This window comes from Azolla caroliniana, unplaced genomic scaffold, assembly GCF_043228905.1.
Source record: "Azolla caroliniana isolate FFs.n. ecotype wild unplaced genomic scaffold, voAzoCaro1.0.p SCAF_256, whole genome shotgun sequence".
NCBI lineage: Eukaryota > Viridiplantae > Streptophyta > Polypodiopsida > Salviniales > Salviniaceae > Azolla > Azolla caroliniana.
The window spans coordinates 21,383-34,541 of record NW_028230691.1 but is presented as its reverse complement, the minus strand read 5'-3'; the positions used below and the strand labels follow the sequence as shown (position 1 = coordinate 34,541).

At 36.8% G+C, this 13,159-nt stretch overlaps 2 protein-coding genes across 2 annotated transcripts; one reads left to right on the top strand and one right to left on the bottom strand.

The window, feature by feature from the left end:
• Window positions 1-1,867: 1,867 nt before the first annotated feature.
• LOC147848695 (uncharacterized) lies at window positions 1,868-3,283 on the bottom strand. Its single transcript, XM_087338218.1, has 2 exons — window positions 3,006-3,283; window positions 1,868-2,490 (listed from the first exon to the last, which is right to left on the bottom strand). The coding sequence occupies exons 1-2, from the start codon at window positions 3,203-3,205 to the stop codon at window positions 1,959-1,961; spliced, it is 732 nt and encodes a 243-aa protein (XP_087194344.1). The 5' UTR covers window positions 3,206-3,283; the 3' UTR covers window positions 1,868-1,958.
• Window positions 3,284-4,690: 1,407 nt separating this feature from the next.
• LOC147848694 (uncharacterized) lies at window positions 4,691-12,883 on the top strand. The gene is made up of 8 exons (XM_087338217.1): window positions 4,691-5,080; window positions 6,112-6,323; window positions 9,291-9,572; window positions 9,879-10,001; window positions 11,253-11,406; window positions 11,497-11,756; window positions 12,305-12,341; window positions 12,429-12,883. The coding sequence occupies exons 1-8, from the start codon at window positions 4,729-4,731 to the stop codon at window positions 12,560-12,562; spliced, it is 1,554 nt and encodes a 517-aa protein (XP_087194343.1). The 5' UTR covers window positions 4,691-4,728; the 3' UTR covers window positions 12,563-12,883.
• Window positions 12,884-13,159: the final 276 nt, after the last annotated feature.

Below are 13,159 nucleotides of genomic sequence, written 5' to 3'. Positions count from 1 at the left end.
TAAGAGTGTAGGTTAAGCGAGAGAGAAAGAGGGAAAGGGAAAGAGGGACGTGGGATTAAGCACTAATTATAAAATAATTAACAAATTTCAACATAATCCTACTGCTATGAGAGAGAGAGAGTGATTAAAAACAAGTTTAATTATCATAAACAAAAACTACATTGGGATAGGTAACTAGGATAGGTAATGGTGATGAGCAAACTAGTTTCGCCCCTAAGGGGTTTTATCAGTGCTAAATGACCATGTGGGGTGTAGGATAGTTTATATAAGGAGGGTAGGAGATATAGAATTAGAGAGAGAGAGGGGTTTCAATGGGAGTTGGGGGGGAGGTAAGGATTTCAAGGATGATTATGAAAGTAGGGGGAAAGATATTTTAGTAGGGAGAGTTCAATTGTGGATTCAAGTGGAAGCAATTTTTCATTGATACTCCAACCATGTTATGTCCAATCGTGTAATTGAGTGGATGCATATTCAAATGTAAACGTTTACTCAACTTTGTATATCCAAACAAAGATCAAGTGGTGCATACTCAAATCAAAATGTAAAAAATCCTTTATTGATATCTCCAATGGTGGATTCAAGTGGATGCACATGCTTCTCTATTTTTTTCAAATGAAAAGATATTTGTCACTTTGCAACCAACGATATTCATAATAACAAAGATTCAATTGTCTAGATCTAAAGACATTGATGTATCTTTACGTTTTCATTTTTAGATAGTGAAGAGTATAAACCACTTATTGTATACATTAGATTTAAATGGTATAGAATGGAGACATGAAATATATTGGTGTCAGAGGCTCCATGTGAATCCCTATATTTCATGTGTTTTTGCACCTTCAAACATGCAATGTCATGGATACCATTTTGTTAATACTTGTATTAGTATTCCCATTAGAATTTATCCTTACAAGGAAGTGTACAATTTTTTCCATTTATTTGACAAATGTAAGTTTGTAATGCCAACTATTAGGAGCAAGTTGTTAGCATGCATGATTTTAAACTTACCATGAAGTACCTCAATAATGAACAAACGCTATCATGGTATTGATAAACCTTATTTAAATTTAAGTATTATGGAAGCCTAAGCTCTTGAATTTGTCAACATCATTTCTTAGATTCAATCAATCAATGAGGACATCTAAAGTCTCTTATCTATTGTCTTAGAACATATATTGTCTTGTTTTTCATGATTTCATGCTACAACATTGGGGGGAACTTATATCATGAACTCTATTGGTTTTTTCTATTTGTTTATCTTCAATGATTTTTTTTTCCCTGGAAAGAGTCTTCTTTTTGTTGTGCGCACCACAATGCCAAAAAGCAGGAACTAGGGTGGAAAAGAATTGCTCGGGTCATTTTATCAATGAAGGCCAGAGGGTTTTCCTTTCTTTCAAACAACTCAAAAAAGCTCACTCAAAACTAGTCCAAGATACAAAACTACCAATTCGCCACCTCTCTCTATTGCAATTAACCGTAAACCAAATAGGCTGGTCCAAGAATGTAGAAATGACTTGCTTTAGATCTCTTGCATATTAGGAGATCAAGATTCAAGCAAGGGAGCATGTTCATCCATCCACCCTTTAATCTTCTTAGTGTCTTGCAAATGGCCAATTTGGGTCTACATAGGATTCAAACTTATGAGCCTCATGTTATTAGTAAGATGCTACAACTAATTGGGTAATCATGCTTATCCACCCCTTTTAATTCTGCAGAACCATATGCCAAATGCAACACAAGACAACAAGTTTGACACCACCAACTACACTTGTTCGATCATCTCTCTCATAGTTTTAGCTGAAGAGTCACAACAAACATGAACTTTACAAAGTAGATCACGAAACCATATTTTCCTTTCATCCAAAAGTGATCGGCATATCAAACAATCACTTGTTATGCAACATCGATGTTTGTGGAGACGGCACAAAAGAACCACAAACACATAACATCTGAGAAACTTATGTACTAAAGGCATAGAGGGATGAAAACAAGAATGTCACTAACCCACCACCAACCATGGTAACCACTGGAATGGTGGCCCACTTTGACCACACATTATCACAATGGAGCAGCCCTAGCCTTATTTGGATGAAGAACACGATCGAAAGGGTAAGAAAGACAGTGCCCATGGTGGTCCCAACAACAGTGAAAAGCATGCCAAACCTTAACACTTGCGGCTTGATTTGAGCTGAAAGTACTTCGGCCTGGTCTTTGGAATTCAAAATGACGATCAAAAGCTTGAGTCCTTGAGCTATAAGGCTAGAGAGGAGGTAACTACTAAAGGCAATGACCTCAAAAACGAGGAGATACTTGGTGAAGTCTGCACCTACAAAGCACTTTCCAACCAAACTGCCGTCGGCGGAGGGATTAGTTAAGGAGAAGCCTATGAAGACCGCCACGGTAAAAAACGAGTTCACTGATATAATTTCATCCAATGCTTGAACATGCACTTTAGTTAGGCCCCCGACGTTAGGTTCTAAGTCTGGAGGGCTGCATAGAAGAGAAAACCCACATGAGACACACTTCATAAGGGAACTCCTTTCATCTTATTGAATACATATTGGTGTTACTTAAGATCTGTGTTTACTTTGGCTTTCTTTCTATCTTATTCAAGAAGACATATTGGCCTAGTTAGTCTATAGCTTGAGACCTTCATTTGCTGCCATCATACGGATTTGTTCAACTCTGTGTGTACATATGCATATATACACACACACACACACACACATACATACACATACATACATACATAAATACATACATACATATATACATATATGAACAACAAAACATCAGCAAATAACTTGCACACACTATCTCCAGCTCATCTAATGCAAAGATCGCCAGCAAACACAACTCCTCAAATTTCCAAACAAGAATTAAGAGGCCCGGATTAAGAAATGAAAACAACAATGACATTGAAATATATATATAACATATAAAAATGAATAATAAATAGCATATAAATAACAGAAATGCAAGAGAGAGAGAGAGAGAGAACTCACGTGGATGAAACGAATGGAGAGGGTTGGATTACAAAGAGAGGATTGGTAGAAACTGGTTGCTGATCCGAAGTAGAAGTGTTCTGGTTACTCGGAGGGTTGTTTGGGTTATCATTAGGAGTGGCAGGGCTAGAGGGTTCGTTTCTGTTATCATTAGAATTAGCATTAGCGAGAGAAGTAGGAGCTGGAGAGGCAGCCGCCATGGGGGAGCAAGGATCTGACCAATTCGTGGAGCAAAATGGTGCGTTCTATATGTTTGTGAGGCTCTAAATTCTCTGTTTCTGTGTGTATCTCTCCGCAGGGGTGTGTGTCTGTTGACTGCGAGGAAAGTTATTACTTTCAAGGTTCCATTTACACACGAGAAATGAGTCCTTCTTTTGTTGTTTGGGGGGGTGGGGGTTAAGCATTATCATTATCATTATCCGTAAGACAATTTAGTCACGTCTCCCTTCTCACCCACCCAAATTTCCTTCATCCTCATCTTTGTGGCGGCATGCTCCCGTTTCAGTTTGAAAACCCCCAGTTTTTATCGTTCCGACAAACCATACAAATTAGAATGATTTGTCCGCTCGACTTAGTTGTATATTGCCTTTTTTGAAGCTTCCGAAAATTGCATGTCTTTTTTCTTTCTCGTGTACTAATAATGTTCGGTCTTCTTCTTGCGCTTCAGTGAACACGTGACCCATGAGAAGAATGACAGTTGACGTTTTTCACTTGGAGTTCAGAACAACCAATTGTCCAAGCCAATGGATCTCATAATTTATGGCAAGACTAATCAAGCCATGTGTTGGCACATAATGAGTTTTGATCCAAGCCATGCAACATTTGAGCCATGGACAATGCTCCCTTAGATTGGACGCCCTTGACACTTTTTGTGGTGTCATTGGGATTTGAATTGTAGAAATTATCAAGAACCTTGCTATTAAGCACATGCGTTGCGTGCATAAGACAATAAATACCTCGATGAAGGACCTCATGGGAAGTTATCCTGTAATATCCACTCAATAAAATTCAAAACACAAGCCACAAACAAAAAAGTGGTCATGATTAAATGTAGGTTTGCTTAGATACAAAACACAAAGTGTTCACCAATCTAGGAAGTGAAATAACTTTATCAATTCTATATAAACTTTCCCCCCCCCAAGGGCAACCAAGTCAGAACAAAGCCAAAGCTAGCATTCTATACAAAATAGGATTCATAACTAGAATTAGAAACACTCAAGAGTTCTGGTGAAAGTAGAAGTGAAGGCCCGAGGTTCGGAAAAGTCACATCCTTTACTTAGCATGTGGATCCGACCTTATTCCTCTCTCAAACACATATTGACTAGGAAGCTAGTAACCATAGTGCCGACCTCCAAGGCTAGGTACAAAATAAAAGCCACAAAATAGTGACAATGACAGTGCCAAGTTCAAGGTTGTGGTCACAATATAAGAGGTGACAGGTAAGGAAGCAATGCATCTCATGATATGAAAGGCATTATTACGTAACATGCGAATCTAAACCATAGCCTTCCTTCTCATGCGTAGAGAACATAAACAGGGCGAGAGAGGCTAGAGTCATGCCGGAAGCTACAAGGACTAAGAGATCGATGGAAAAGCCAAGTTCACGGGAGGTTCATAAATCATCTATTATGTATTGTACGAGAGCCTTACCGTTCTATTTTACTCTCTTATAAAAACCAACCCTCTTGTTTCTCCCTTCCGACACCTGTCGTCTATTAACACGATGCTGCTGCTGCCGCCACCGGCGACCAGTTCCTTATTTCTGTGCAATCCTGCTCCTGCTCCTAACCCTAGCCGTGCAGCATTTCGACCTTCTCTCAGTCTTACTTCTGAAAGACGCTTCCATTATAAGAAGCGAAGAGATTCGTCCCTCATCGTCGTGAACGGTATCGGAAATAGCAGCAGAAGCGACGAGAATGAAGGAGGCTCATCATCATCATCATCATCCTTATCGTCCTCTTCTTCTTTAAGGAAAATCTTAGCGTCTCCTGGGATTCATCAAGGACCTGCTTGCTATGATGCTCTCAGTGCGAAGCTCGTCGAGAATGCAGGATTCTCCTTCACCTTCATGAGTGGTAATGAATTGATCTTCTCTTTGAGATATATGCGGATGAATAAAGTTGAGAAGAAACATTGCTTTTGTTGATCCGGTTGGATTATGTGATGCCAACGAAACTGTGAAAAAATAGCTTCTTTGATCTCAAGAAACAGGTAGATCCGTAAAAGTATAAAATTTTGACAAAGAGGCAAGCTTTATGTGAAAATCCATGAATTTAGCTCATCTATATCTGGTTCTCATTAATTTTTGTGCTTTAAGGCATTTTTCATGTACCTGTTGCTGAGGATATTGTGAAGAACATAGCTTATTTTATCTATAGGAGGTGGTTGATCTATGTGGAAAATGTAATCTGTGCACCTTTACTTCTATTTGTTTTCTTTTTAGTGTTTGAAGTACGCAGATTTCATGTATCCATGGAGGTTCAAAGCAAACTTCTCTTAAATACATTGTAAAGAAAATAGTTTTTTTGACTAAAAAAGAGGTAAACCTTTTGAAATGACTATTGTGTGGAAGTTTCTTCAAAATCACTTGAATTTATGGAGATATTTTTTTGTTCAAAAAAATTATGAAGAAAGCTGTCTGACAATAGCTTATTGATAGAAACAAACAGGCCTATCTCTGTAAATAGCTTGTCATCTTTGCATATATCTGAAGTTAAGAAAAAAAACTGTAAAAAAGTACCTTCATTGATCTGTACAAAGAGGGCAATCTCTGTAAATTAGCTTGTTGAGCTTCTCTTTGAGGCATTTTTTAAACAAATGCCAAGAAAATAGCTTGTTGATTGAAGCAAACAGCTTGAACTCGGAGCATTTCCTCAGGTAGAACATTATGTACTAAGTTTCCTGTAAAAGTTCCCTCGAATTTTGTCAATCTTCTCTCTAAACATGCGGCGAAGTAAATTGTGGAGAAATTAGCTTGTTGTTTTCATAAATCTCTCCTTTTTGATGAAATAAAAGATCTCTTTGCAATAAGCTCTGATATATCTGCACTCATTGATTTAAATATGTTTGATTATCTTTCTTTTTGATCTATTTGTTGTCATTGCAGGCTTTGCAGTTTCTGCGGCTCGATTGGCTTTACCAGACACAGGTTTAATATCATTTGGAGAAATGGTTGATCAGGGTCGGCACATCACATCTGCTGTTTCTATTCCTGTAATCGGTGATGGAGATAATGGTTATGGAAATGCATTGAATGTTAAACGTACAGTAAAAAGTTATATAGCTGCAGGATTTGCAGGAATTCTTTTGGAAGATCAGGTAAAAGTTATGACATTAATCTCATGACATAATATGAAACTACCGGCTATATAATGTAGATAATGATTGCATAGATCTTGAGCTTGGATACAAAGATATAATCAGTTAAATATAGACCCTAAACAATATTATGTGGCTGAATGTAGAATAGTAAATTGGGAAAACTCTGCATGTATAATACAAATAATAATTTTGGACTTCAGGACCAAGTTTGAGATGACAGACTTGGTCATCATGGATTAAATCTGGGATGCTGTGTGTTTGGTATGAGGCAGTGAAATTCTTCATCATTCAACAAAGATATACAAAGGAGATCTTGAACGCATTTAGCATATTCAGTCCAAGTGCAACAAGATTCCAACTCCGAGATTTTAACACCTATGGAGATTAATGATAGGTCAATGAAAGTACTGTTTTGTCATGGTAAGACACATGAGACTGCCTACTATATGCCAATACATTGTTGGATCCTCTAGCATTGCTCCACTATTTGTGCATATCTTTACGGCCTGTTCCAACGGGGCGAATATTTCTTTGCATTCCAGCATACCATATTTCCTTAAGAGCTTCAGTGCATACCAGTATTGTGAAAGTATTGCACTTGTGCTTGTTAGGTGACCACAGTCCCAGTTAACATACCTTGTCATTGTGAATGACACCATATCAGATTGAAACTGCTCCGTGCTCATTAATTCAAACATTTTTGCGAACTCAATGTTTCTGAAGACTATTTCTTTAGTTCCAAAGTTGTACCTATTCTCAGGTCTGTTGATATATTTGCTTCCTCTTGAACTAGTAGTGCTGCATGAACAATCTTGTTCCTCGTCACTGGTGTATGGAGAGCTAATGTCGTTGAAGGTTACATCTCTGCTTCTTTGGATTTTCTTTAAAGCGGATTATAGCCTTCGTACCTTTTTGCTCTTCTAAGTATCCATCTAGGATACGCTTATCTGCTTCTGTGTCCAGCTTTGATCTTTGTTATGTTAGTATATGTGCAAAGGGCATTGAGCCAAAAACTTTCAATTGTGAGAGATCTAGTTCTCTATGGTAGAAGCACTGTTCAAGTGCAACCTTGTGTACATCTATGGCAGTCCATCTGCTGAGGATACACTCAACAGTGTTAGCTGTTTCTGTCAAATAGTGCTTGTTCAACTTCTCCCCCAACATTGCCGATAGAGGCCTTACTAAGTGAAAATGTGGTTTTATCTTGCTTTCCTAGCTGGCATGTTTCAATACCCATTGCATCTTCGGACTTTCAAATTGTCATAATTTGCTCAGTATGTACTCTTTGAATGTAGTTTTTAGAGTTGATGGGCTGATATGGCCTAACTTGTTTGTGACACATGTCTATATCTATTACCAAAGATGGACATCCACACCTCTCACTTTCCTATTACAGCCATGGGTGGTTTATTCTCTATAAAGTGTCAGCTTGTATGGAATCTCATTGGCATGGGCCGCGCTACCACTTAGCCTACTGAGACCGAATTCTTTGCAATGCTAGGCACATGGAGCACATCCATTTTTCCTGTTGGAAGCCATTTTATATCTATATATCTATCTGTCTGTCTATATATATCCAACACCCCCATTACAACATTGGTCTCTCAATGAAAGAAACCTACAAATAGATTTGATTTAAAATACTGAGAAGGTTGGACAAGGATGTGAACATGTATGCATTTCGCTTCTTGCCGTTTTGATCATGTGCCCGGATTAAACAGCCATTAGTGGGGAGCGACACCCTTCAATATTGTGTATCAAGTAGAGGGCAAGAGGAGGATCTTTTACTGAGTGGTGAAATCTTTATGCTTTGTTAGACAAAAGATTTGATAACGTATCTGCTATCATATTGTCCATAGAACAACATTGCAATAGAAATTTCTTTTTATTAACGTCTAATTTTGATGTAATGATAATGAATTGCAACATGCTTGGACTTTGAATAGAAATTGTTGTTTTGCTAGAGCATCAATGGGCTCAGCTTCCAGAGAGTCAGCATCAAAGCTATTTGTCGCTATCACCACTGGTTCTCCATTCTCTTAAGATAGTAGTAAGTAGTGGTGGTGCTCAAAGTTGTAAAGTCTTTACAAGGAGTGTAATTCATGTATGAGACCCATGGCTCTGAACTTGAAAGTTAGACAAGGTCTAATTCGTGACTAGATGAGATATATGAAAAACGGAACTTTACGTAGATGAGATATATGAAAAACGGAAAATTAAGTGGATGACTAAGTTGTTTGCAACTAGAGGTATTAAATACACATCGGGAAGGAATTAACCAGTGTAAATGGATATTTCCCTTTGTCAAGCATATGAATTGGATCGTTTTCAGATTGGTATAAACTTCCTAAGCCATAAATGAAACTAATTTGGGTCTCATAAGTCCTCCAATAATTTTCTAGTTTAGGGATATTTTTCCGAGCATCTTTGTAGAGGATCATCTAATCACTATTTTGAGAATTCAGTGATGGTCAAATATGTTAGCTTTTATCTCTCCATAAGGAAATAAGTTTTTCTTCTTTCCCTATTTGTTTTGTAGTTTATTTTGCTATTAAATTTGTACCAGACTCAACACCAAAACTTCTAAGTAGCAATGGTCCTCCTATGGCTTATGCATGGCCTGAAGAGGGTTTTGTGGGTTTTGAAAGAGTGTCACTTATAGAAATGTTACAAAAGAGAAGAAAAAAGGAAATATTTATGCTTTCGTGTTTTTGAAAGGTTAAAATAGATAAGGGTATGCACATTTTCCGAATAATAGGGAAAAACAAAAACTATATTGCAATTAGTTTTTTATAAAGAGAAGAAAGAAGTAAAGGTTTATGTGTTAGGGCTTTTGAAATATAAATGGATAATGGTAGGAGCATTATCCAAATAATAGGGAAAGAAAAAAAATTGTACTTTAATTTGCTCAAGGTAAACTCGATTTGTGTGGAAAATGCTGATCCATCCTTAAAATATTTACAGGTTTCTCCCAAAGCTTGTGGGCATACTAAAGGAAGAAAAGTAGTATCTAGAAAAGAAGCAATAATGCGGATCAAAGCTGCAGTAGATGCACGAAATGAAAGCTCATCAGATATAGTTATTGTTGGCCGCACAGATGCTCGTCAAGCTGTTTCACTGCATGAAGCTTTGTGGAGAGCTGAAGCTTTTGCAGAGGCAGGGGCAGATGTGCTTTTTATAGATGCATTGAATTCAAAGGAAGAAATGCTAGCCTTTTGTAACGTCTCTCTTGGCATCCCTAAAATGGTACACTTTTTATACCAAAAATGTCTGTAGAAGAAACCTGTATAAATGTCCTTATGTACTATTTTAGGAATGGCTGATTCTTCAAAACATTTCTGTTTAAGAAGCTGGAGTAGAATGATGTTTTGTTTCTCACATTGATGAGTTAACATCAACAGTTCTAATCATTGCTAAGTCCAATAGGCCATTATGGCTTTATAGAGATGCTAATACATCTTTCTTTATCTTTGTGTGAACCATAAATTTCTAGCTTCCATATATGCGGTATAATTTTGGCAGGATTGATCTCATATATAAAGGCGGTTTCAGGCAAACATGTTAGAAGGTGGCGGAAGAACACCTATATTAACTCCTCTTGAACTGGAGGCACTGGGATATAAGATTGTGTCATATCCACTTTCCTTGATTGGAGTGTCGATTTCTGCAATGCAGGTATGTTGCTCCTCATTATGCTCAGAGAGTTGTGAAAGCAGCACATTTGAGTTCATGATGAATTCTCAGATGTTTTATGATATGGGTTGATATTGATGGGTGTGATGTCAATTCTTAGTGAGAAGATATCTCAAGAATTATTTTGGCTTTTTGTCTTGCTTGATTTTGGTGAATTTTACAATTTAAAGTATCCTTGCCATTTACATCCTTCCCTATGGGTATTAGGCTACAGGCTGAATGAAATATCATTGGTTTAGTGTAGCTGCTACTTGTTGTGCTTGGAAATATCATCTGATTGATTTAGGCACTTTGTAATTTTTCATACTTCTCTTGGTGAAAATACCCTGTCTAATAGATAGTGATCATGAATGTATGATATAGTGAAAACATGTTTCTCGTTCAGCTCTGTGAGGAATTTATCACTGTAGATGTCATCCTGGTTTGCATATGGAATTTATTACCATGGAATCTGCCAAAAGTTTTAAACAAATCCAGATCGTCCCAGTTTATGATCTTCCTTGTATAAACATGTTAAAACTCTTCTTAGAAATCCAGTTTGATGCAGCTCTCTGATCTTCCTGGTATAGACATGCTACCTAGGTGTAAGGCAATCTTATTAGGAAGAATTTATATCGTCAGGGGTGGTGTGTGTACATTCTCCTTGAGCTATTTTATGGGAAAAAAAAACCATTGTCTTGTCAAATCATGCAAATATTCCCATTTTCTGTTTGAGAATCTAAATTGTATCATGTTTAGTGCTGCTTTGTGGTGAAAAATGAAACTTGAGGAATTCTGCGTTTAAAAATCCCAAAGGTATCAACTTCAAAACTATGGTTCATTACAGATAATTGGGAAGAGCAATTTGTAACATCACTAAATGTGGGAGCCAAAATACTGTTGACTTTTATAATAAAAATGACTTCAATTAGTGGTATCATGACAACCACATAAAATCTGTTATATCTGATGACTTTAAAATAAGCAAGTATCTCATGCTGGTACATTATCTTGCAATAGAAATTAAAGACATTCTTCATTAATCGTAGGATTCTGATATTAAGCTGGCTCTTGTCCTCTGTTTTAGCATATTCGTTTAATTTCATTTACTCCCTTCATTCTGATCAAATACAGCTCACTATTTTGCATAATTATTTTGATTGATTTATAGATTCTTCTAGGAAAGAACATCTTTTCTAAAGTTCTGTAGTTTACCACTTCTAGACCAAAGTTTTATGGTATTGATGATTCCAGGATGCTTTGGTTGCTCTAAAGAGTGGCCGGATGCCACCCCCTGCTGATCTCCCATCTTTTGAAGAGATCAAGAGAGTAGTTGGGTTTAATCAGTACTATCAGGAAGAGGAAAAGTACAAAATTTCAGCGAATTCTGAAGAGCTTACAGAATCAGGTGTGCTTGCATATAAAATCAGTCATCGATTTTCTCAAAACTTTGCAACATTGCATTTTTAAGCATTTCCAATTTTTTCATGTATGATAGATGATGGTTCGAAACAGAATTTGCTCCGGAATGGAGACGTGGTAGTGAGAAATGCTATCAAAGATTTATCCTCCAGGGAAGTCATTTCTTCAGAAATTGGGGATGAGGAAACCAGGAAAAATGATTATGTTATACCTGATGTGCTTGAAGATGATAAAGAAGAGAGTTCATCTGCGCCACTGCCAAGGATTTGGTCTCGTACACTTCGTGTCAAAGTCACGGCAAACAATGGAGTAGTGAAGCTTGATGTGGGAGTTCCGGTAACTCATATTCTTTTATGAACTATTTTTCAAGCAAAATGGAAGAAAATGAGCTCATTGGAATTACAAAAATAAGTTTTAGTTGATTATTACCATTCTGAAGTATGCATAGAATTTGCGTAGCTGCAATAAGCCTCCAAGTAGTTCATTGTTTATGTTATGCATTTTCCAATTGGATATTAGAGTTCACTGGATGAAAACTTACCTGTTCTTACACACGGCAGTGGGAATTTAAAAACTATTTCATGCACTGAATAATGCATTATTTGTTGCAGATTAGACACACATCTGAGAGTGTTTCTTGACGAGACCATCTTTGTTGTGGCTTTTCGTGATTTCCAATTCAATGCTCAATTTATTTACACACTGTCAACAGATCTCTTTAACTTTATTATGGGAGTTTATCTATCAGATATTATCAAAATTGCCATCACATCACATTTTTTATACATAGAACATGCAATTGGGATTTATTATATTTCATCAATATGCAGTTGTAACACATCAATACAGACCTACTCATGATGGATAATTTGTTGGCTGTGCAGGCGGGATTTCTGGATGGCTTAGCAAATATCATTCCAGGTATTTACATAATTTATTATCATTTTTGTGTTAGTTCTAAATTCCAGAGGTGGATATGATGTATAATTGATTCTCCTCATTTTACAGGAGTCGCCGGGATAAATCTAGCGGAATTGTTGGATGAGTCGGTATACAAATATGATGGAGAAATGAGAAGTGGACAACAATTACTGGACATAGATAATGGACGAGGTGATCGGATCCAAATATTCATCGAGTAGATCTCGAATTCTTTCTACTGATCATGTTCTTGAATGACTCACAACAATGGAAAATTTGATGTCTGGAAAAAGTAGGAACAGACAATTACTGGAAGATAATCATTTATGTCACATTATTCCGAACAAAGAGAGTTTAAAAAGAGATAATGTATATTGTTTTTGAAGATTCGTGCAGAATTTTTGAATTTCGTTAGAAAGATTTATGGAGGGGTTTTGAAAAGGGGATGTACTTGGACAGGAATATATACAATTTCTACTAAATTCTTGTAAATTAGAAGTTATTTCTCGTAATAGATTCTGAAAACTAAACATATTCTCCAATTTCTTCATAAGTTTGTTGTGCATTGTAGCGTGATAATTAGGCTAGCATTACTGGTATTTTTGACATTATGTAATTATGGACACTTAATATTGAAACCTGACTATTCATGTACGGCTACTTTATTCATGTACAGCTACTTTTATAATGGGTAAACTGTAAAAAGCTAATCCACACAGTGATTGCTTGATCTTAAGTTAATGGCAGTAGAGATTGGCAATTGGAAGCCTTGTATCAACTTCAACATTTAGAGTGCTAGAAACTCGTTTGTGATCCCC